Here is a 23,233-nt window from a genome sequence, read left to right on the forward strand (position 1 = left end):
AAATAGAAGTAGAATGATGTTCACCTGAAATTTATACAATGTTATAAACCAATGTTACTGCAATAAACAAAAAATTTAAAAAAAAAATTAAAAAATTAAAAAAAAAAAAAAGAAAAGAAAACCATCCTTTCATTTACCAGACAACAGATCTGAATCCTGGAAGTGTTGACATCTGCTATGGTAAAGAAATGCACCAAATATCAATTGACAGTGATTCTCTAACCACCCTCCTCCCCCCAACTCTGGGTTGGGTGGTGGGAGAATGATTGATGAAAATGGATTTTCTATTTTTTCCCCCTACTTTTGTGAATTTTCTTTTCTTTAGAAAGCATATAATCATTTTCTGTTGGAATCAGAAAAAGAAGTACTTATTAAAAGTATGCTTTATTTTCCTGCTTTTAGTTGCATTAAGCTATTTAGCCAGTAGTGAAATGAACTATGGAATTCTAGGGCATTAAAGTCAAAAGGAAGTTTCAAGAATAAAAAAATGATATTTTTGAAGTTCAATTATATTATTAAAAATAAATTACTATAGAGAATTTTTCTCAAAATTCTTTGTGATCATTTCTGTTAATATAAATGTAGGCATAAAACTTCAATTCAACCATCAATGCAAAGTCTTGATTTTTAAATACTGTACTTCTTATATAAAAATGTCAGTGGTGTATTTACTTTCCTCTCCCTTACTGCTGGAAACATTCCATGCACTCTTTTGGGAATTACTAACATTCTTACAACTCATGTTTGGATTATTTGAAATAAAAGAATTTTTTTAAAAAAAAGCAACAGAGCAGGAATCCTTTTGTAGATAAAGCCCAAGGGACTGCCGTTAGAACAGCAGGTTGGATATTAATAACTATTTATTTACTCTACAAGAGAATAATTTCATGGTTTTAAAATTAACTATTATGTGATAATAAAGTGTCCTACTTTTCTGACATCAAAACACACATTACACCTTAAAACCAGCCTGCTTCATCCAATGAAAATTCCAAATAATTGAAATTTTGCTAGTCTTGCTCCCAACATAAAATTACTAGCAAACATCAAATCTTTCTTCTAATACTTTCATACTTAGAAATCTTGTATTAAATACTTCATACTAATCTATTATTATAGACTATTTGTAACAATATTTTCATGTATAGTTTGGCAAGATTTGAAATTAAAGTTCTTCAGAGTTGAATAAAAAATTGTCTGGCATTTGACCAAATCCAGTTAAAAAGTACACACTTAAAGATGAAGTTGAATGAGCATGAAATAAACAATGAGTAAGAGGAAATAGCTCAAACAAATATGAAAATTTAAATTATTTTATTATAAAAATTTATATAAAATAAACCATAAACACAACAGTTACAAATAAAACTTAAACAGAACTAAGCCAGTACATAAGACATTTCAAATGAAAAAGTAATAACAAAAACCTTCTCAGGTTGTTTAAAATATTTCATCTTTCAGATATATGATGCTTTATTTCCTAGACTTAAAACAATGATTTCCATTATTTAATTAGGCTATGAAATATGAAATATTATTTTTAAAAGACAGATTCTCAAATTCTAGGATTAACAAATAGTTGCAAAGTGATCACCAAAATCTTTATGTATTTTTTAACCAAACTGTAAATCCAGAATACAAAATCTACCTGAAATAATCTAACCAAACACCAAATTACTTAAATGAGACTCAGCTTCCAAAATGCTATAGAGATAATTAAAATCTATTTACATATAAGGTTATGTACACAAATGGGGTTTTGTCGATATACTTCCCCGCCCCCCCAAAGCCCCAGTAGATAGTTGTATGTCGTAGTTGCACATCCTTCTAGTTGCTGTATGTGGGACGCAGCCTCAGCATGGCTGGAGAAGCAGTGCGTCGGTGCGCGCCCAGGATCCGAACCCGGGCCGCCAGTAGCGGAGCGCGAGCACTTAACTGCTAAGCCGTGGGGCCGGCCCCTCGATATACTTTTAAAAACAAACCAAACCAGCCACCATTCCTGAAAACCCTTCCTACCATATGCTGGAATTTAAAAGGACTTTTAATAACTTTAAGATTACATAGAAAAATAAGTTTTTCATTATTGAAATTACAAATAATTTTTCTTTTGAACTTACAGAAGTTTTCAGTATTAAGTCCAAAGCTTCTAGAGATCAGTTCTCCAATATTAATGCTTTTTTTCCCCTCTCATTAAAAAAGGAAAGAATTCTATCTGGAGGCAACACTTAACTGTAAATAATCTATTCCCCCCAAGAAATTCCCCCTCAGAACGCAGACATTAGCTTTCACAAATAACCTCTTCACACAACTGTTTTTGAAGAAAAAGTTGATACCAGACTATTGCCCTCACTTTCCTTACTCATTTAAAATCAGATTTTGTAGTTACTTAGTGATAAACTCTTATTATTATTTGGATAACTTTGTCTAAATATGTACTGATGTCAAACAAAAGAATAAATATCTGCTAATATCTGCAGCTAAATCTCATTTCAACAATAAGGATTTTATTCACATGACTATTGTCAAAGTTAACTGTTGATTCAAGCAAGCTGTTCTATCTTGAGTAATGCCATTACTCCCTAAATACTTTTTCCAAAACTGTGTTCAAACTTCACCTGCCCTACATTTCACAGTAAGAAGCTAGCCTTGGATAATGGGTTCTGAAGCCCACAATCAGTCAGGACAGACTGACTTTGAAAAACGATCATCCCATTAAAAACAAAGTCACGAATTTGTGCTTTCTTCCCCCTTTCTGGACAAAACCAGTCAGAAAATATTTCAGGATATATTGCATAAATGACTCCCTCAGATGAATCAGCCCCCCAGAAGTGCAGGATGAGCATGATGTTTTAGAAATATTTCCTGTAAGAAATTTCATTAAAAATTATCTTGCACATATCTGTATTTTTTTCAGAGCCTTCCCAACAAAGACTCCACCATTTAATTTTTATTAATAGCTCTAAAGGATGGGGAAAAATTTATTATCATGCAGACACTTTCAGTTTCTTTTTCTTGGCCTTCAGTACAGGAGGTAGAGAAATCTTAAAGGCTGTCCTGAAACGAGAGAGAGAGGAAAAGCTTTGTAATGCTCTGAATCTCTCAAGTGTGAGCCAGCCACACAATCTCCAAGATACTTACTCGCACGTAGTGCAGATAGGGCTGAAATTGCAGAATACTGTAAAGTAAAAAAAAAAAAAAAAAAAAAACGAACAAGATGATTTACTAACCACATAGTTGAGGTAACCCCCCCCACCTCCAACATAGAAAAAAAGAAAAACTCAGTACATGAACTTACTCGACAAGCACACAGAACAGACATAGCCAATTTCAATGAGATTTCGATGACAGAAGCAAGCAGCCCGGTAGTCAACATGAATTGGGGGTGGGAGGATTAACTGAGATCTCTGATCTTGATCAGGAAGAAAAACCCACTGTAAAAAAAAAAAAAAAAAAAAAGGCAAGAAACTTACTTAAAACATGGGGAAAAATAACCAGAAGTCAGGACACAGATATTAGATATTAGCCAGTCAACAATAAGGAGAACACTAAATTAGGATTTTCCTTAAAAGTCTATTGAGAAATGCATTTTTATTCATTCAACAATTATTGAGCACCTACACGTACAGGCCCTGTTCTGTACACAATCAGACAACATTCTGCACACAGCTTACAGGGTTCAAAGATGACCTGAAGTCCACCTTCTCAGCTTTGAACCCCCAGGTCACCCATTTATGCCTTTCTTCCAATCACTAGCATCAGCCATCTGGCTCCCACTCACTCCCCAGGAAACAAGGGTCTCACTCTACTCAAGTTAGGTTCACTGTGGACGTTTCCTCACCAGTAAATACTGCAGAAGGGAGGGCATCTGAGGCACCTTCAGGTACAGTCCCCCTGTGATGTCGCAAGCCTGCAAGACACACAAAGGGCTCTCTGCCAAACTAGCACTTACTTAGCTTTTCCAGAGGGACATAAGTCTCACCAGCAATTCTTCAGGTCTCCAAAAGGAGAGGAGGATATAACAGCAAATTAAAAGGGAATGCTTCCCCAGAGCAAGGCCCAGAAACTTCCAGCTACCTCTCAAGATGCTCAAATATCTTATTTCCCCCTTAGCCGACACCCTTTCACCCTCAAGATTGTAGCATAGGACAGTACATGCCCTTTCTCCTATTTGTTTGCCACTGATAAGTTTTCATTCTTGCCATGTTTATTCACTTTCATTATATATGTATTTTTTTAATTTTTTTTTATTTTTTCCCCCCAAAGCCACAGTAGATAGCTGTATGTCATAGTTGCACAGTCTTCTAGTTGCTGTATGTGGGACCGGCCTCAGCATGGGCGGAGAGGCGGTGCGTCGGTGCGCGCCCAGGATCCGAACCCGGGCCGCCAGCAGCGGAGCGCACGCACTTAACCACTAAGCCATGGGGCCGGCCCTCATTATATTTTTTAATAACAGCTTTGGGATATAATTCACATGCCATAAAATTCACCCTTTTAAAGTATACAATTCCCTAGGTTTTAGTACATACGCAGAGTTGTGCAACTGTCACTACTATCTATGTCACTACTATCTATGAACATTCTCATCACCCCAAAAGGAAACTGTACCCATTAAGCCGTCACTCTCCAGCCCTCCTTCCCCCAGCCCCTGGCAAACACTAATCTGCTTTCTGTCTCTATAGATTTGCCCCTTCTGGACATTTCATATAAATGGAATCATACAATATGCGGCCTTTTGTATCTGGTTTCTTTCACTCAGCATAATGTTTTTAAGGTTCATCCACGTTGTAGCAGGTGTCAGTGCTTCATTCCTTTTTGTGACCAAATAATATTCCATCATATAGATATACCACAATTTGTTTATCCATTCATCCATTGATGGACATTTGAGTTGTTTCCACTTTTTCGTTATTACCAATCATGTGGCTAGGAATATTCATGTACAATTTCTTGTGTGGACACATTTTCATTTCTTTTGAATATGTATCTAAGAATGGAATTGCTGGGTCACATGGTAATTCTATGTTTAACTTTCTGAGGAAGTTTCAGACTGTTTTCCAAAGTAGGCTGTACCATTTTACATTCCCAACAAACACCATGTACCTACAGTCAAGCTTAAGAAACAGGACGATTCCAGAACCTTTGAAGCCAGTGTACTTTCCAGGTCTATCTCCCCTTCTCCACTCCTCATCCCCAGCAGTAACCTAAACTCAAGGATTTCCAGTTTTGTGCTTTTAACTGATCTTTTAGGAAATAATATTTCTTGTGGTCAAAAAACATTTATCAAAAGTTTGGTAATTTCTTCAGTCTTAGTTTCAGTTTTTAATCGAGGAAGATTGGCCCTGAGCTAACTTCTGTTGCCAATCTCCCTCTTTTTTTTTTCTTTTTTCTCCCCCAAACCCCCCAGTACATATCCTAGTTGTAGGTCCTTCTATGTGAGACGCCACTGCAGCACGGCTTGATGAGCTGTGCGTAGGTCCGGGCCCAGGATCCAAACTGGTAAAACCCAGGCCACCAAAGTTGAACCCAGGAACTTAACCGCTGCGCCACCGGGCTGGCCCCTTAGTTTGTTGTTTTTTTTTTTTTCTCTTTTTGGTTAAATTAAATTTCAGTTTCATACATTTGATTAAAAAGCAACATCTAACAGTGCTGTCCAACAGAAATACAATGTGCGTAACATATGTAATTTTAAAATTTTCTAGCTGCATAAAAAAGGAAAAAGAAACAGATAAAATTAATTTTAATAACATATTTCAACTCAATATATCCAAAGTATTATCATTTTAACATGTAATCAATATAAAAATCATTAATGAGATAGTTTACATTCTGTTTTTCATACTGAGTCTTTGAAATTCAGTGTGTGTTTTACACTTACAGCACATCTCAATTCAGACCAGACTCATTTCAAGAGCTCAGTAGCCATATGACTACCTTATAGGACAGCACAGATCTGGAGTATGATTCTATTTTTATGAAATTCTCTGCTTAGTGATCTCTTCTTCCATCTATAAGTACATAGAGAGATGGGTCATGCTGTTCACCTAATATTAACAATGGTAACTTTTGGATGACAGGATTTGAAGGGATTTTTTTTACCCGTTTTAACAATACTTTTCTGTGTTGCTTGCATTTGTTTTAATGTGTGAATCACTTTTATAAAGTCAATCAAGTTGTTATGTAAAATATAAATAAAAATTTTGAAGGGACCAGAGAGACGTTAGTGCTCTAATCTACAGCATCACACAGGCTAATCCCTAACAGTGTGTGAAGACTGGTGAAAGGCATGTAACAACAGGTAATAGAGCACACCATGCCTTCACAACCACCAACGCCAAGCATTCATTTAAGACATACCTGTTGGAGAAGTCCTGAGTCGGAGTCTAAAACACAGGCATCGATCAAAATATTCTGAAATGAATATTCCAAAGATGTTATAGGAATAACAACAATAGTGACTATCTTATACTCAGAACCTACTATGTGCCAGACTCTATCCTTACAATGGCTTATTTAATATGCATGATAACTCTGCAAGGTAGATACGTGGTTTGCATTTTACAGCTGAAGCACCCAGGCCTTGGCCAGGCTGTGATTACAGAGCCAGGGGGAGGCAGCGCGGTCACCCCCAGTCTGCCTGTCCCCAAAGCCCATGGTCTTTTCCCTACATCATGCTGCCACTCCAAGATGGAGAATATTATGCGTGGCTATAGCAGCATTTTAAGTTAAAACTCAAGTTTTAAGGAAGTTTTTTTTTAACATATTAAAGAAGAAAATATGTTAGTGATAATTCATCTGAACATTTCAATTATTTGCAAAGTAAAAATATTGAATCTTTACAAGAACCCACTAAAGTAAAGAAAAAGAGAAATTGAGGCAGGGTATGCAGCAAACTATAAAAATAGGGATTCTTAGCTTTGGGTCTACACAGGGTTACATGAATAGCGTGAAACTATATGCAAACTGTGGTTGAATGCACATTTTTCTGGGGACCCATCAGATTCTCATGGGGTTCTGGACCCAAAATAGAGAAATGACTAGTACAAAATATGGATTCCAGATTCCTAATCAATTAATAAGGCCATTTAGTTAGAATACTTCAAGTAGGTCATGCAAAAAATGAAATTAATTCGTTCATTGTGAAACAAATATTCTTTAACAGAATGCTCTCAATTTACCTGTTTCTGTGCTGCAAAGATGACATTCATGAAGTTCATATACTGCAATGCACTGTCTTCTGCAGCCTTAATCACCTAAAAATCACATCCATGTGAATACCTTGCAGGCACATCCTAGTACTCTCAATCACAAGTCATCACAATCTACTACAAACTACAACCAATATTATTTTTCCAATTTGTCTTCCTAGTTATTATTATTAAATACCTAGTTATTATTATTAAATAATACCTAAAAGTGTAAAGACTGCAAAAATTTCCCCCAAATCCTACCACTCAAGAGATAATCCTTATTAATAGCTTGATGAACGTCCTTCTGGAGAGCACCTATGTAAGCATGTATGTCCACTCACACTCAACACACACACACACACACACACACACACACACACACACACACACACACAGGGATGACACTCTATCTAGTGTTCTGCAAGCTGCTTTTTCAGTTCACAATATCTGGGGAAAAAAATCTTATGTCAATCAATTTGAATGTATATCATCCTTCGTGTGGACTTCATAGATGTAACCGGTTAGGTACAGCGGGCATGTAAGCACTTTCCAATCCTCGGTTTTAGGGAATGCTCTAATGAGAACCCCCTCTACCTTTCCTAATAGTTTTTCTTTGGTTCTTGTTTTGGGGGTTTTATTTTTTTGAGATATTAAGCTTTCCTTTAAAGTTTCACATCATGCTTAGCAAGGTACTCACCATCCTAAAATTATAACAGATATTTTCTTCTAGCACTTTTAGGACTTGAATTTTCACATGGAAATGTCTGCTTTTTACTAGAATGTATTAGGTGTAACTAGTGAGATGGGGATCTGGCTTTGTGTTCCCCCAAATGGCCAACCAATTGGCCCAGCACCTTTTATGAAAAATCCATTTTCTTTTCGCTAATTTAAAGTACTTCCTTTATCAGAAACCAAACTCCCCTGTGTACTTGGTTTTATTTCTGGACTCTAGGTCTTTTCTATTTTCAGTTTGCCTACTACTATACCAAAACCAGTTATTGTGGCTTTATAATGTGTTTTAATGCCTAACGGAACAAGTGCCTACTTATTCTCTTCCAGAAAGTTCCTGGCTATTCTCATTGAATTATTCTTCCAGATAAACTGGTGAATTTCTTTTTAAATCCCTCCACTCTGCCAGAAAAAAAAGTCTCATTGACATTCTGACTGAGATTGCACTGGATTTACAGTTGAATTTTGGAAAAATTGACATCCAAAAATAAAATATGGCTCTCGATTTATTCAATTCTTTTATGTCTCAGAATTTTAGTTTTTCATCGTAATCAGTTATTTACATATTGCTTGTTAAATTAATAGTTATTTCTTCTATTAGAAATGGGTCTTGTTTCCCATCATGTTCTCTAATTGGCTATGGTTGGTATACAAATATAATATTGTTTTTTTAAATCTTACCAATATCCTTGATTTCATTTCCTGATTATCTATAAAGAGATAAAAACAGATTATAATTTAACTGAATCTTATTAAACATATTATAAGGTTTTCTAACCAATTTTTAGATAGTCCACCAAACTTACAGTTGTAAAATAAGGATTAAGTTCTCATAAAAAAAAAAATGCAGGCTCCTACCTTTAACCTCCTTGTTCATTCTATGAATGTCTTATTTCTTAGCATTAAGGAATTTAAAAATATTATTTAATTTCATAATTATTTATAGAAAACAAAAAAATAACCTCAAATTTTAGTTAAACCCAGCATCCACCTAGCTGAAGAAAGGAAATGTTCTGTTTCCCATGATAGAACACATAAAACAAGAGTGATTGGGGGTTTCCAGTTACTAACCCTGCAATCAACAGGGCTTGTAACCTGACCAAAATATGACCTTTGTCCCAGAAAATTAAAATTACTAAGACTTGATTGTTCTATGATTATCTACCACATCCTAGATTTGAAGACTGAGACCACAAGTAAATCAATACGTCAATCAAATGAGATAACGAACTGGAGAACCATACACAGATGATCCGGCACCCCCACTCAAAGTCTAGGACAGAGGAATCATTCAGCACTGTCCAAAACACACAAATTGAATTATGCAAGACTGGGAGACCATCACACAAACATAGTTAACATCAAAATGCTTAGAAAGGTGTTGTTGACTCTGCTAAATACAAAATAACCCACTGGCCTGTGTAGCAACAGCCACTCATTTATTAAGCCTCAGGGTCAGTACATGGCTTTTATAATCAAACACTGCTCCTAACTCAAGGAAGATGAAAAAAAAAAAAAGAACTTTACAATTTGTCAATAAGAAACAAGGAAGCATTCTGAAGAATTCGCTGTGAGCAGAAGGACATACTGAAGAAACTAGAGTTTTCTCATTCTTCTCATTTCAAGTTTTCACAGCTTACCTTAAAAACATTTCAAAGCCAAGATAAACTACCTTTTGATTACCCACCACTTTAGAATACTCATGCCTTCCATTAACATGGGCATCCAAGGTTATAAGAAATATCCCAAGGGCTGGCCCCGTGGCTTAGTGGTTAAGTGCGTGTGCTCTGCTACTGGCGGCCCGGGTTCAGATCCCAGGCGCGCACCGACGCACCACTTCTCTGGCCATGCTGGGGCCGCATCCCACATACAGCAACTAGCAGGATGTGCAACTATGACATACAACTATCTACTGGGGCTTTGGGGAAAAAAAAAGGAGGAGGATTGGCAATGGATGTTAGCTCAGGGCTGAACTTCCTCACAAAAAAAAAATAAATAAATAAAAAATAATTGAAAAAAAAAAATATCCCAAGTCAAGCTATGTTTATTACAGAAGATGCCCGCTGAATGATCTAAACACCAAGGATACAGCAGAGAGCTTTGGCGAGGGATCCTGCCAGCAGAGTTTCTGTATGTTGACCCTTTATGTCACCTACAAATAATAAAAAACATTAAAAAGGGAATTTTTAGGTATTTTCGTGAACTAATAAAATTTTCAAACCAAAGCACTCTTCATGAATGAAATCAGACATTTTAAAACTGGGTTTAAAAACACAGATAGCAATTTGCTCTCAGTAATACTTAAATAAGCAATTTGTTTACATTTTCTCGATTTAAAATACCCTGGCGGTCAGGGGCTAAGAGGGGTGGGGAATTGTTTAATCGGGACAGAGTTTTAGTTTGGGGTGATGAAAAAGTTCTGGAAATGGACAGTGGTGATGTTTGTACAACAATGTGAATATACTTAATGCCACTGAAGTGTACACTTAAAAACGATTAAAATGGTAAATTTTATGTTATGTATATTTTACCACAATAAAAAATAAGTAACAAAAACTACCCTGGTGTTATTTGGAAAGGCTGAGGTTTATCAATGATCTAAATTGTACAAAAGGTCACATGTAACTGCAGGCAGTCTGGACAGTGGCCCCTGGCCAGGCTCTGAGCCTCCCTCTCCTCCCTTTCCCACCCCCTCCCCCTCTCCATCCCCCTCAGAGAGCTGCCCGGCCAGTGAGAGAGGACTGGACAAACTCCTCTGGCTGTGGCAAGCAGGGAAGAAGTTTGCAACTTGTTTGGAGCCTTGGGTGAAAAAAAGTCACTCTTAAGAAAATCAAAATTCTAAACCTGCAGCTCAACAGAGTGGGGAACCCAGATGGACACCTGTGCAAACAGGGTCTGCAGCTGGTCCAGGAGCACTGATACCCCACAGGTGAGTCAGACCAGGAAAAGTCTTGAACACTGTACTGAGAAGCTGGGACTTTACCCTGGAGGCCAGTAGTTCTCAAAGGGTGGTTCTGGAACCACTGTAGCTATAGGAGCATCACCTGGGAATTTAATAGAAACACAAATTCTTGGGACCACCCTGGACCCACTGAAGCAGAAACTGCAGAGTGGGGCCCAGCATTTTGTTTTAACAAGCCCTCCAGGTGATTTTTAACAGCTTTATTGGTATAATTTAGAGATCATAAAATTCACTACTTTTAAGTGCACAATTCAATGATTTTTAGTAAATTTATAGAGTTGTAAACCATCACCACAATCCAATTTTAGAACATTTCCCTCATCCCAGAAGATCACTTGGGCCCTCTGCCATCACTCCCTGCTCCTCCCCAGTCCGGGGGAACTACTAACCTACTTTCTGCCTCTAAAGAGTTGCCTTTTCCTTCCAGGTGATTCTGACACAGTCAGAAACCACAGTTTGAAAACCACAACCTGCAGCAACAGGAAACCAGGAAAGGCCTTCAAGCCAGGGAAGAGCAGCTCTGCTGTTTAAGATGGCAAGTCTAGAGGCTGAGTGCAAAGACTTGAATGGGGAGAGACAGGAGTCAGTGAGCAGAAGCTCTTACAACCATCTAGAGCAAGGGATCTCGGCCTGGCAACTGTGTCCCACAGGGGACACTTGGCAAAGTTTGCAGACATATTTGGTTGTCACAACCGGGGGATGTTATGGCATCTAATGGGTCGAGGCCAAGGATGCTGCTAAGTATCCTCCAATGCACAGGACAGCCCCAAGACAAAAATTATCCAGCCCAAAATGTCAGTAGTGCCAGGGCTGAGCTAGATGACAGACAAGGGGTCAGATTTTGGAGGTATTTCTGAGACTATAATAGGATTTCACAGCTGATTAAATGTTGGATGTGAGAAGAAAGGAGTCAAAAATGAAGGCTTTGAATTTGGAAAAGCAGATGGATGGGGGTGACAGGAATTGGGAATGGAAATGGTGTAACTGAGGGGAAAAAGTAATGAATAGTCAGGGGCATGTTAGCAAGACCATGGGATGCTTCAGTGGAGACATTTGCAGCTTGAAAGAAAGGCTGAATTAGAGACAAAGATCGGGAAGTGTTCACATACAAATGATAATTAAAGACGAGTGGATGAGAACACACAGAGGAAGAAAAGAAAATAACATGCAGAATAAAAATAGACATATTTTAAGGGATAAGGTGAAGGAAAAGTCAGAAATGAAAGAAAGAATGGTCCAAAAAAGAGGAAGAACAGGTCAACAGGATATCCTCAGAGGCCAAAGACTGTGTTTCAAGAAGCAGAGGCCGGTCAACAGGGTCGAATGCAGCAAATGACGCACAGGCGTTGGTGACAGTGATTTTAAAAAAAGGGGAGAGAATGAAAGTAGATAGTATCAAGAACCTTAAAGCGCCTCAAGGACCTCTACATTCAACTCTATTTGCAAAATAACAATAATGGAAAAAAAAAAAAGCTGTTACTCTTGGTCATTAGATCTTTGATCTCTTCAACAATAACTTCATTGGCTGCTGTTAACAACTCGTATTTTCCATCTTTACTCCCTGAGGGATTAAATTCAGAAGGAGGGTTGCCAGCGTCTCCGAAGAAATCTCCAAGTCTGCCATTCTTCCCAGGATATAAGAATCGACTGAAATAGCAGGGGGAAAAAACACCTAGTTACACCAGGACTCAGTGTCCGCACTAGACGTCAAAAAGAAATTCAGCAGAGAAAACAAACAAAAACCACATTAATTCTGGACTCACAAGATTCTACAATAAATTTCATTTTTTAAAAATGTATACAATAGGCAAATTGGCAAACATGAGTCTACCGCCACAGAATGTTTTGATGATTCCACTGTTTCCTGAAAAACGAGAGGAAATGAAGAGCGTCTTGGGTAATAGTCTCTTGAAATGGTTCAGGGTGGTTCTCACTCTCTTTTCTCAGACGACAACTGGCAGACACTTGTACCAAATTCTAACTTACTACTAGTGTATTACTCGAGGTATATCTATCTACCCCAGTAACACAAATCTGGGTCAAGGGTCCCTGAAAAGATTCTCCTAGTGCCTCATGACTTTTATAGTAATCATGTAAAACACATTTTTAATTTTTCTAAAAAAAACGAAAACTTTGCCTGGTATAGCTTTTATTGATATCTTAACTAAATCAGCATCATCTTTTTCATTCAACTCTGAGAAAAACGTATGGTGATGACGGGAGCAGGAGCACTTACTAACGGTTGGCCCAGGGGCTCTGTCAATACACCAAAGGAAGCAACCCTAAGAACGGAGAAAATCTGAGAACTATCCATGAACCTCATATGAAACATGTTGGTAAACAAGAGTCACTTCTACAGTGATGTGACATTTCATTAAGACACAGAAGAGCTGTATCTTACATGGGATTTAAACTCTACAGCGTATAACGTGACAAGTAAATATGGTCAAAATTATTCATGAAAATCTTGACTGTATACACGGCCATATTTGCACATCAGCTGCAGATCTAAGCACCATTTTGCAGTGACTCTCACACAGCCAGTTTTACACCAGTGCTAGAAAAGGTCACTGTTTCTCGAGCTGAGCACCAGAAGGAGTAGTTGGCTTGGGTTTAGGAGCCAGTGTAAGAAAAATCCTTATTTATAAACAGCAGAATCACACACGGAGCAATGAAATATTCACACCATGAGAGGTACGCAGGAGCCAAGACTTGCTGAAGGGAAAGCAGAATCATACCTCCCATCACACCCGCCCTCGGAGGCAGTCCCAGGAGTAGAGCAGAAAGGGGAGCTGCCCGCCAGATTTGGTAATTCTCTCTCTCTTTTGCCTAGAGAATACAGTTGAATCTGTGTAAGTGAAATGTGCACATGTACTATATATCAGCTCATGAGGTTTTCAATATTCATACCTATCAAAATGTACATGTACTGATCTTGACACTGTGAGTACTGCTCACTGGTACAGAAAAAAAAATTTTTTGCAACATGGAGTAAAAATAATACACACCAGTTGGCATAAAAATGTCTCAAATGTTAAGCACTGAGTAGGCAGAGCAATCATAATGGGCGTACCTTTCTTGAATGTGACTTGCTATCACAGCGAGTTTGTTGAAACGATTCATGAATAAATGAGAATTTCCCAGCACCATCACTGCATCTATGCATTTTGATAAAGTAAACTGTTGAAAAACAGAAGACCTTAGAAAGGTAAATTAGCTATCCAAACAAATAAGTCAGGTCTTGAAATGATTAAAATTTCACTTAAATTTTAGACAATTATTCACTGCTAAAAATATGCTCAGGGGCTCCCTCCTCCATAAGCAAAAACACTTGAAAACTATAGTTTTCTAACATTACTTATATGAGATCATCTATACATCAATACAACATTCCACAAATATTTTCTGCATAACATTTAGGGAATACCAAACATGTCACATCTTCTGTGAGAAAATTACTAGCAAACTATTGCTACATGTGGAGGAGATGATTAATATATACTGATTAAATTGGTGATTTGTGAAAGCTTCCAATTCATTCATTCACTAAGTATGCTGAGCACCCATTGTTATATCCCTTCTTTCATGGAGCTTACATTCTCACAAGTAATCATGTTACTAAAAAGCATAGGTAGATATTTTTATAATCCTGGAATATGGCATGCTTCTCTTAAAGAAAGAAACACTTCAGGCAGAAAATAAAACATTGATAAATTTCACTCCATTAAAAAAATGTAAAACAAACTTATTAAAATTTCTATGTGGCAAAAAAAATGACTATAAACAAAAGTGAAAGACAAATTACAAACTGGAAAATAATAATTGCAACATATGACAGGCAACGGGTTAACCTTTTAATATAAAGAGTGTCCACAAATCATGAAAAAAAAAAAAGAACACCCAAAGAGAAAAATGGCCACTCCTCCAAGGGAGAAATCTGAAGGGCCATCAAAGACTCTGAAAGCAAATGGAGATGACTTTTTTGTGTACATCGTATTGGCCAAAGATAAAATAAGGAAAGAGAGTGTCTCATGTTGGTGCAAAAGAAAAAAAAAAAAAAAAGGAATTCTCATATCCCAGTGAGGAGAGTGCAAAATAAGATAGTCTTTCTGGAGAGTAAAAGGATCATAAACAGTGATGTTCTGGTATATCCATACAATGGAATACTACTCAGCAATGAAAAGGAATGAACTACTGACACATGTAACAACACAGACAAATCGCAAAATTATGCCCAGTAAAGAAACCAGACCAGAAAAAATTCCACTACATACTGCTTGATTCCATTTATATAAAAATCTAGAAAATGCAAACTAATCTATAGTGCCAGAAAGCAGATCAGTGCTTGCCTGGGGGTGCAGACAGACAGAGAAAGGTGAGTAGGATAAATTATAAAGGAACATGAAGAAATTCTTGGGGGTGATGAATCTATATGTTCATTATTTTGATTGTGGTGATAATTTCATAAATGTATACATATGTGAAAACATATCAAATTGAACACTTTAAACATGTACAGTTCATTGTATGTCAATGATATCTTGATAAAGCTGTTTAGAAGAAGACCATTAAGCAAATGAAAAAACAAACCACAAAGCCATAGACCAGGAGAAAATATGTGTAAATCATATATTTGATTAAGGACTTATATCCAGAATACATAAAGAATTCTTACAACTCAATACCAAGAAAACAAACAGCCCAATTTAAAAATTGGGCATAACATTTGAGTACACATTTCACTAAAGAAAATATATGGATGGCTAATTAGCATATGAAAGACTCAACATCATCAGTCATTAGAGAAATGCAAATTAAAACCACAATGAAATACTACTACCTACTCACTAGAATGACTATCATCAAAAAGCCAGACAAGTGTTGGCAAGGATGTGAAGAAACTGAAACTCGCACACACTGCTGATGGGAATGGAAAATGGTGTACCTACTTTCAAAAAGTTTGGCAGCATCTCAAAAAGTCAAATCTAAACTTACCATATGACCCAGCAATTCAACTCTTAGGTATCTATCTATCCAAGAGAAATGCAAACATATGTCCACACAAAGACTTGTTTGTGAATTATCAGCATTATTCATAACAGTCAAAAAGTGGAAACAATCCAAATGTCCATGAATAGATAAACAAGAGGTATGTCCATACAATAAAATACTGTTCAGTAATAAAAAGGAACTACCAATACATGCTACAACATGGATGAACCTCAAAAATATTACACTAAGTCAAACAAGCCAAAATCAAAAGACTACATATTACCAAAACTCATTCAACATGAAAATGATCATTCAAATAGTTTATTAAAGAAATTTAATTCATAGTTTAGGGGCCGGCCCAGTGGTGTAGCAGTTAAGTTTGTGCATTCCGCTTCAGGGGCCCAGGATTCGTGGGTTCGGATCCCAGGCGTAGACCTACACACCGCTCATCAGGCCATGCTGTGGTGGCATCCCACATACAAAATAGAGGAAGACTGGCATGGATGTTACCTCAGGGACAATCTTCCTTACCAAAAAAAAAAAAAAACTCACAGTTTAAAACCTCTCCAAAAAGCAATCTCCAGGCCCAGATGATTTCACTGGAGAACAGCACTGAACATTTAAAGAAGAACTGACACCAATTCTAAATAATCTCTTCCAGAAAACAGAAGAGAATACTTCTCAATTCATTTTATGAAGCCAGTATCACCCTTATGCCAAAACCAGCCAAAGACAGTACAAGAAAGAAAAAGAAAACTGCAGACCAATATCTCTCATGAACATAGATTTAAAAAATCCTGAACTAAACATTAGCAAATTGAATTCAAGTGAGGTTTATTCCGGGAATGCAAGGCTGGTTCAATATTTGAAAATCAATCATTGTAATTCACCACATCAACAGGCTAAAGAAAAATCATTATTGATAGAGAAAGAGCATTTGACAAAATTGAACATTCATTCGTGATAAAAATCTCTAAGCAAACTAGGAAGCGAACTTCCTCAACTTGATAAAGAGCATCCACAAAAAGAACTACAGTTAACATCATACTTAACGGTGAGACTGAATGCTTTTCCCTTAAGATCAGGAACAAGGTAAAGATGTCTACTCACACCACTCTTATTGAACATAGTACTGGAAGTCCCAATCAGTACAAGAAAGCAAGAGATGGAAATAAAAAGTATATGCATTGGAAAGGAAAAAATAAAACTGTGCCTATTTGCAGATGACATGACTATGTAGAAAATCCCAAGGAATCTACAAAAAACACAGCTAAGACTAATAAGTGAGTTCAGCAAGGGCTCAGGATATAGGATCAACACACAAAACTCAATCACATTTCTATTACTAATATCAAACTTGTGGAAACTAAAATTAAAAACACAATACCCATTTATAATTGCTAAAAAAACAAGAATATTTAGGTATAAATCTACAAAACATGCACAGAACTTGTCTGATGAAAACTATAAAATGCTGATGAAAGAAATCCAAGATCTGGGCCGGTCCTGTGGCTTAGCAGTTAAGTGCGCGCGCTCCGCTGCTGGCGGCCCGGGTTCGGATCCCGGGCGCGCACCGACGCACCGCTTCTCCAGCCATGCTGAGGCCACGTCCCACGTACCGCAACTAGAAGGATGTGCAGCTATGACATACAACTATCTACTGGGGCTTTGGGGGTAAAAATAAATAAATAAATAAAATCTTAAAAAAAAAAAAAGAAATCCAAGATCTAAATAAACGGAGAGATGTACTGTATTTGTGGATTGGAAGACTTAACCCAGTAAAGCTGTCAACTCTCAAATTGATAGACAGGTTTAACATAATTCCTACCAAATCTCAGCAAGATCTTTCGTATACACGGGCAAGCTCATTCTAAAATTTATATGGAAAGGCGAAGGAACTAGAATAGTTAACAACAATTTTTAAAAAGAATAAAGTGGGAGTATTCACCAGACTTACTATATAGCTATAGCAGTCAAGATTGTGTGGTATTGATGGAGGGATAAACATAGATCAATGGAACAGATCACAGTACCCAGAAATAAACCCACACATACATGCCCAATTGATTTTTGACTAAGTTGCAAAAGCAATTCAATGGAGAAAAGGTAATCGTTTCAAAAACAGTGCTGGAGCAATTGGATATCCATAGGCAAAAATATGAACCTCAACCTAAACCTCACAGCTTATTAAAAAATTAACTCAAGGGCCCGGCCCAGAAGCGTAGTGATTAAGTTCACATGCTCCACTTCAGCAGGCCCGGGGTTCGCAGTTCGAATCCCAGGCGTGGACCGACATACCGCTCATCAAGCCATGCTGTGGCGGCGTCCCATATACAAAAAAATGGAGGAAGATGGGCACAGATGTTAGCCCAGGGCCAATCTTCCTCAGCAAAAAGAGGAATATTGGCAACAGATGTTAGTTCAGAGCCAATCTTCCTCACCAAAAAAAAAATATTAACTCAAAATGGATTATAGATTTAGATGTAAAACTTTTCACAGAAGATATAGGCAAAAATCTTCAAGACCTAGGGCTACGTTAAGAGTTCTTAGATATAGCACCAAAAGCACAATCTGTATTTCTTTAAATATCGAGAAATTGGACTTCACTGAAATTAAAAACTTTGTGCTTTGTGCAAGATCCTCTTAAGATGATGAAAAGACAAGCTAAAAACTGGAAAAAAATATTTTAAAACCATATATCTCACAAAGGACATGTCACTAGCCATTAAGGAAATGCAAATTAAGAAACAATAAGGTATCATTACACACCTATTAAAATAGCCAACATAAAAAACAGTGACAACACCACATGCTGGTGAGGATACGGAGAAACTGGATCTCTCATACTTTGCTGGTTGGAATTTAAAATGTTACTGCCACTTATAAAACAGTGTATCAGCTTCCTAAAAAAACAAACATGGAATCACCATATGACCTAGCAGTTGCACTACTGGACATTTATTCCAGAGAAATGAAAACTTAAGTCCACACAAAAACCAGTACACAACTTTTCAGAGCAGCTTTTTATGTAATAGCTGGAAACAACCCAAATGTCCTTTAAAAGGTGAAGGATTAACCTATGGTACATCATACCATGGAATACTACTCAGCAATAAAAAGGACAAACTTTTGATACATGAAACAACTTGGATGGATCAAGGGCATTCTGTTGAGCGAAAAAAAGCAACCTCAAAGGTTACATAATGTATGATCTACTTACATAACAAAATTAGAGAGATGGAGAACAGATCAGTAGATTAGTATTTACTAAGGGTTAGGGACAGGGACTATGAAGGTGTAGCAACTGTAAGTGACAGCACAAGGGAGCTCCTTTGTAATGGAGCAGTTCTGTATCTTGATTGTGGCGGTGGTCACACAAATCTATACATATGATAAAGCTGCACAGAACTAGCACACAAGTACACATGCACACGAGTGGATATAAAACTGCTGGGATCTGAGTAAGATCTGTAGATTGCACTGATGTCAATTCCGTGGCTTCAATATCGTACTATAGTTACATAAGATGTTACTGCTGGGGGAAGCTGGGGTAAGGGCACATGGGACATCTCTGTACCATTTTTTACAATTTCTTGTGAGGCTATAATTATTTCAAAATAGAAAGTTTTTTTTTAAAGACTACATATTGCACGGAATCAATATATGAAATGTCCAGAAAAGGCAATACAGAGACAGGAAGTAGACCAGCAGTTGCCTGCAACTACGGAGTGGAAGCAGCGATTGGCTGTAAACAGGCAGAAGGAAACTTCTTGGGGTGATGGAAATGTTCTAAAATGGAATTGGGGTGACGGTTCCACAACTTTACTGTGATTTCTACTAAAAATCCATTGAATGGTACATGGTGTGAATTTTATGCTATGTTATACCCTAATAAGGCTGTTTTTTAAAAAGCAATATATTGGAGCCGGCCCAGTGGCACAAGCTGTTAAGTGTGCGCGCTCCACTGCAGCATCCCGGGGTTCGCTGGTTCGGATCCCGGGCGCGCAGCAATGCACCGCTTGTCAAGCCATGCTGTGGCGGCGTCCCATATAAAGTAGAGGAAGATGGGCAAGGATGTTAGCCCAGGGCCTGTCTTCCTCAGCAAAAAGAAAAAGAGGAGGATTGGCATATGTTAGCACAGGGCTGACCTTCCTCACAAAAAAAAAAAAAAAGCAATATAAACATTTACTCAGTTAAACCAGAATTATCCAAAGGCCTCCTCAAGCAATCTTACCTGAGATTCCTTTAATGCTTGCTTTCCCCACCAAATTGGGTTGGTATCAACTATGATAACTAGAAGATTCAATTCATCTTCTGAAAATATTAACAAAAAATAAAAAACATTAGCTTCATGAAAGTGAATTAAAGCTAACATTCCCAATTTCTGAATTAAATCCAAATCAAGCATCACTATACGCCTTTCCATGTTTATCGTCCTACAACCATGAGATTAACAGAAAGCCAAGTTCTTGTAAAGATGTAAAGCTCTGGGGGCCCTTAGCAAGCCCTTGCCTGCTTTCTGCACCACTGCATCCTTCACACACTAGAAGATGAGCCCCACAAGGAGGAATTTTTGTTTGTTTTGTCCCTGCTTACCTCTGCTCCCAGCACACTGCCTAGCCATAGAGGATGCTCAATAAACATACACTAAACAAACTCAAAGACATATGCATTTTAAATGCCTGGTCAAGGACAGAAGGCAGTGATTAACCAGCAGTGAGAATCACTAGTGGTGGAATTTGGGGCATGCGGGGGTAAAAGGGAAACAGGAATCAATGTGGCCTCAAGTCCATCAAATCACCCAGCAGCACAGCCAACTGTGGGTCCAATTAGCAACCAATTTTACAAAGGTGAACACCAAAGAGGGAAAAGCAACTCCTGTGTAAAGGAGAGTTCACTGTGAAAAGGAACTAGGCTGCTCTCCAAAGAGACAGATACAACTAAACAGGCTAACTATACACATTAACTCATTCAACAAAAATTTACACTAAGTATCACTGTTAGGTGTTGGGGATACCGGGTCCAAGCCTTCAAAAAGCCTACATTCTTACTGAGGTGACAGACATACGAACCCATAAGCACACGCTGTTACAAAAAACCCAGGATGTTCATTTAACAGCAAAAAGCAATAATGCCTTTCCTGCCCCCATTACTTCCTTCCTGCAGTTCCCTGTCTCCTGTGTCAGGATAATCCCCACCCATCTTTGATTTCTGCTCACATATCCAAATCCTATTTACTCTTCAAGGCTCCGAACCAATGCTTCCTCTTTCTTCTCCCAAGTTTTCCAACCAGTCCTGGCTCCCCCATCTCAGGACAGCGGGAACGTCAGCCTCCTCTGTATCAGGCACTGGCATATGTCATCCTATAATCCCATTCCATGCTGACAACAACCCATCGAGGGACATATCATTGCTGTCTTTCATCAATTATAACATGTACTCTCTCCTTTTTTTTTTCACATTTAACAGTTGCTGAAATCAGGATGGCATCTGACGATTAAGAGTGGCGGTATTCTTCTCTCAGTGTTATATTAAATAAAAGCATATTTCATAATCAACATAGTCTTAGATTACATGAAATACGGTATTCCTATTGTGCGAATGAAAGTAACTTGCTCTAAGTCACATGGTCTGCTAGCAAGTAGCAAAGCCAGTGGCCTGCTTTGAAGACAGATCTGCTTGACTCGAAAGGTTGTGGCTTTTCATTGCCCCACTGGCTGGTTCTGACCACCCACAGCACTGACCCTCTTCTAATGACACTTATACTCACTACCTCATTTTACAGTTAGTTGTGTTTCTGACCTCTTCCCAACCCTGCCCACTAGACTGTGGACTCCTCAAAGAATGAGGATTTTTGCTAATCCTGGGATGAAATAATACATGTAAATCATACAACAAAGTGCCCAGTACAGAAAAGGCACTTAATAACCGGGTCTCCCACAGGCCCTCACTCCCCCGCCCCTAAGCTCTTAAGCCTTTGGCCTCATTCTCCATCAGGCCCCACCCCACAATTCTCAGGGCCATCCACTCCTTGCTGCTACCAAGAAGCCTGAGAAAAAGACCAAGTGTCGCCTGTGAGAAGGGGTGTGTATCCAGACACACACAATGACCCTGTGAATTTCCTTCTTTGGGTCTCTACCTCCTCTTTGCAGACAGGGGCCATGCCAGGTCTGCCTCCCTCACAGGGCGTTACGGGGATTAAAACAGATAAAAGGAAGCATGGACAACTGTCACAGCCTCCAAAAGGACCTATGTCTATTCTTGCTCCCCACAGTCCATTTTCCACACAGCAGCCAAAGTGACCTTTTAAAATTGTGAATCAGATAGTAACACTTCCTTGCTTAAAACCCTAAAATCCCTTTGTAATACACTTAAAAATAAAGCTCAAGGGCCCGGCACCATGGCCTAGTGGTTCAGTTCGCAGGTTCCACTTCAGCCGCCTGGTTTTGTGGGTCTGGATCCCAGGCGCCGACCTACATCACTCGTCAGCCACGCTGTGGTGGGGTCCCACATATAAAGTAGAGGAAGTTGGCACAGATGTTAGCTCAGGGCTAATCTTCCTCAGAAAAAAAAAAACATTAAAATAAAATAAAGCTCTTTGTCATGGCCCACAAGGGCCGTGCACCTGGCCAGCTCTCCGATCTCATCCCTCTAGCTCACCCTGCTCCTGCCACTCTGGCCTCTTTTTCCTTCCTTTAAGACATCAGCCTCTACAACTGGTAGCATAACGGATGAATTAAAGTCTCTCCACCTTCCCCTACCCCTAGGCTCCCCATTTCTGTCTTCTCAGTATAATGTCGTGGCTCAACTTGCCACAGGACCTTCGCATAGTCATTCAAGTCTTAGTTCCAAGACCACGGTGTCCCCTGCACTCGTATCTCAAGTAGCTCTTCCTTGATCGTCCCCTAAGCACAATCTAATACACTATCCCTTTACTGTCTTCATAGCTCTTGTCACCCTTGGAAATTATTTTTATTTACTTGCCTATTGTCTGTCTCGCGCACTAGACCGTAACCTCCACGAAGGCCCTGTCTGTCACGTTCTCTACTGTATTCTCCAGCGCATAAAATAACGCCTGACACACAGGAGGCGATCCAAAAACATTTAGTGAATGAATGAATGAGTACATTCGCTATTCCTCTAAAGACCAAAGACGTTCCACCCAGCCCAAATATATACTCCATTTGGCCGGTCATGGCCGGTCCGAGTCCGCGTAGCCCTGGGGTCCGGGTCCCCCCTGGCGCTGCCCTCACCGTCTGAGACCATGGCTGCCCGGGTCCGCCAGCGCAGAGCCAGCAGCAGTCCTGCGCCTCTCCCGGAACCTGTGCACTCCGACTTCCGGCGCCGCCGGGTGACGAGCAGG

General features: G+C 38.6%; 1 protein-coding gene across 4 annotated transcripts; it reads right to left on the minus strand.

The window, feature by feature from the left end:
* Positions 1–1,965: 1,965 nt before the first annotated feature.
* GTF2H3 (general transcription factor IIH subunit 3) lies at positions 1,966–23,191 on the minus strand. 4 transcript variants are annotated; one of them, XM_058531262.1, is made up of 13 exons: positions 23,124–23,191; positions 20,105–20,184; positions 13,952–14,058; positions 12,359–12,525; positions 10,006–10,068; positions 8,775–8,804; positions 8,598–8,626; positions 7,176–7,250; positions 6,355–6,408; positions 3,839–3,907; positions 3,296–3,431; positions 3,139–3,175; positions 1,966–3,054 (listed from the first exon to the last, which is right to left on the minus strand). In XM_058531262.1, the coding sequence occupies exons 1-13, from the start codon at positions 23,134–23,136 to the stop codon at positions 2,985–2,987; spliced, it is 930 nt and encodes a 309-aa protein (XP_058387245.1). In that variant the 5' UTR covers positions 23,137–23,191; the 3' UTR covers positions 1,966–2,984. The 4 variants fall into 4 exon arrangements, with proteins under 4 accessions (XP_058387245.1, XP_058387246.1, XP_058387247.1 ...); XM_058531263.1 differs by lacking the exon at positions 3,839–3,907; XM_058531264.1 differs by lacking the exon at positions 20,105–20,184 and having other exon boundaries at positions 23,124–23,145.
* Between the last annotated feature and the right edge of the window lie 42 nt (positions 23,192–23,233).

The sequence above is a fragment of the Diceros bicornis genome, chromosome 35 (genome assembly GCF_020826845.1).
Source record: "Diceros bicornis minor isolate mBicDic1 chromosome 35, mDicBic1.mat.cur, whole genome shotgun sequence".
Classification (NCBI taxonomy): domain Eukaryota; kingdom Metazoa; phylum Chordata; class Mammalia; order Perissodactyla; family Rhinocerotidae; genus Diceros; species Diceros bicornis.

What these genes read in the sequence shown, in the direction of transcription:
- GTF2H3 (XM_058531262.1), bottom strand. An exon ending in CCTCGCCAAAGCTCTCTGCT is followed by an intron (nt 8,805 to 10,005) that starts GTATCCTTGGTG and finishes CTAAGAAATAAG; the next exon opens with ACATTCATAGAATGAACAAG. An exon ending in AAATGAAATCAAGGATATTG is followed by an intron (nt 7,251 to 8,597) that starts GTAAGATTTAAA and finishes TGTGATTTTTAG; the next exon opens with GTGATTAAGGCTGCAGAAGA.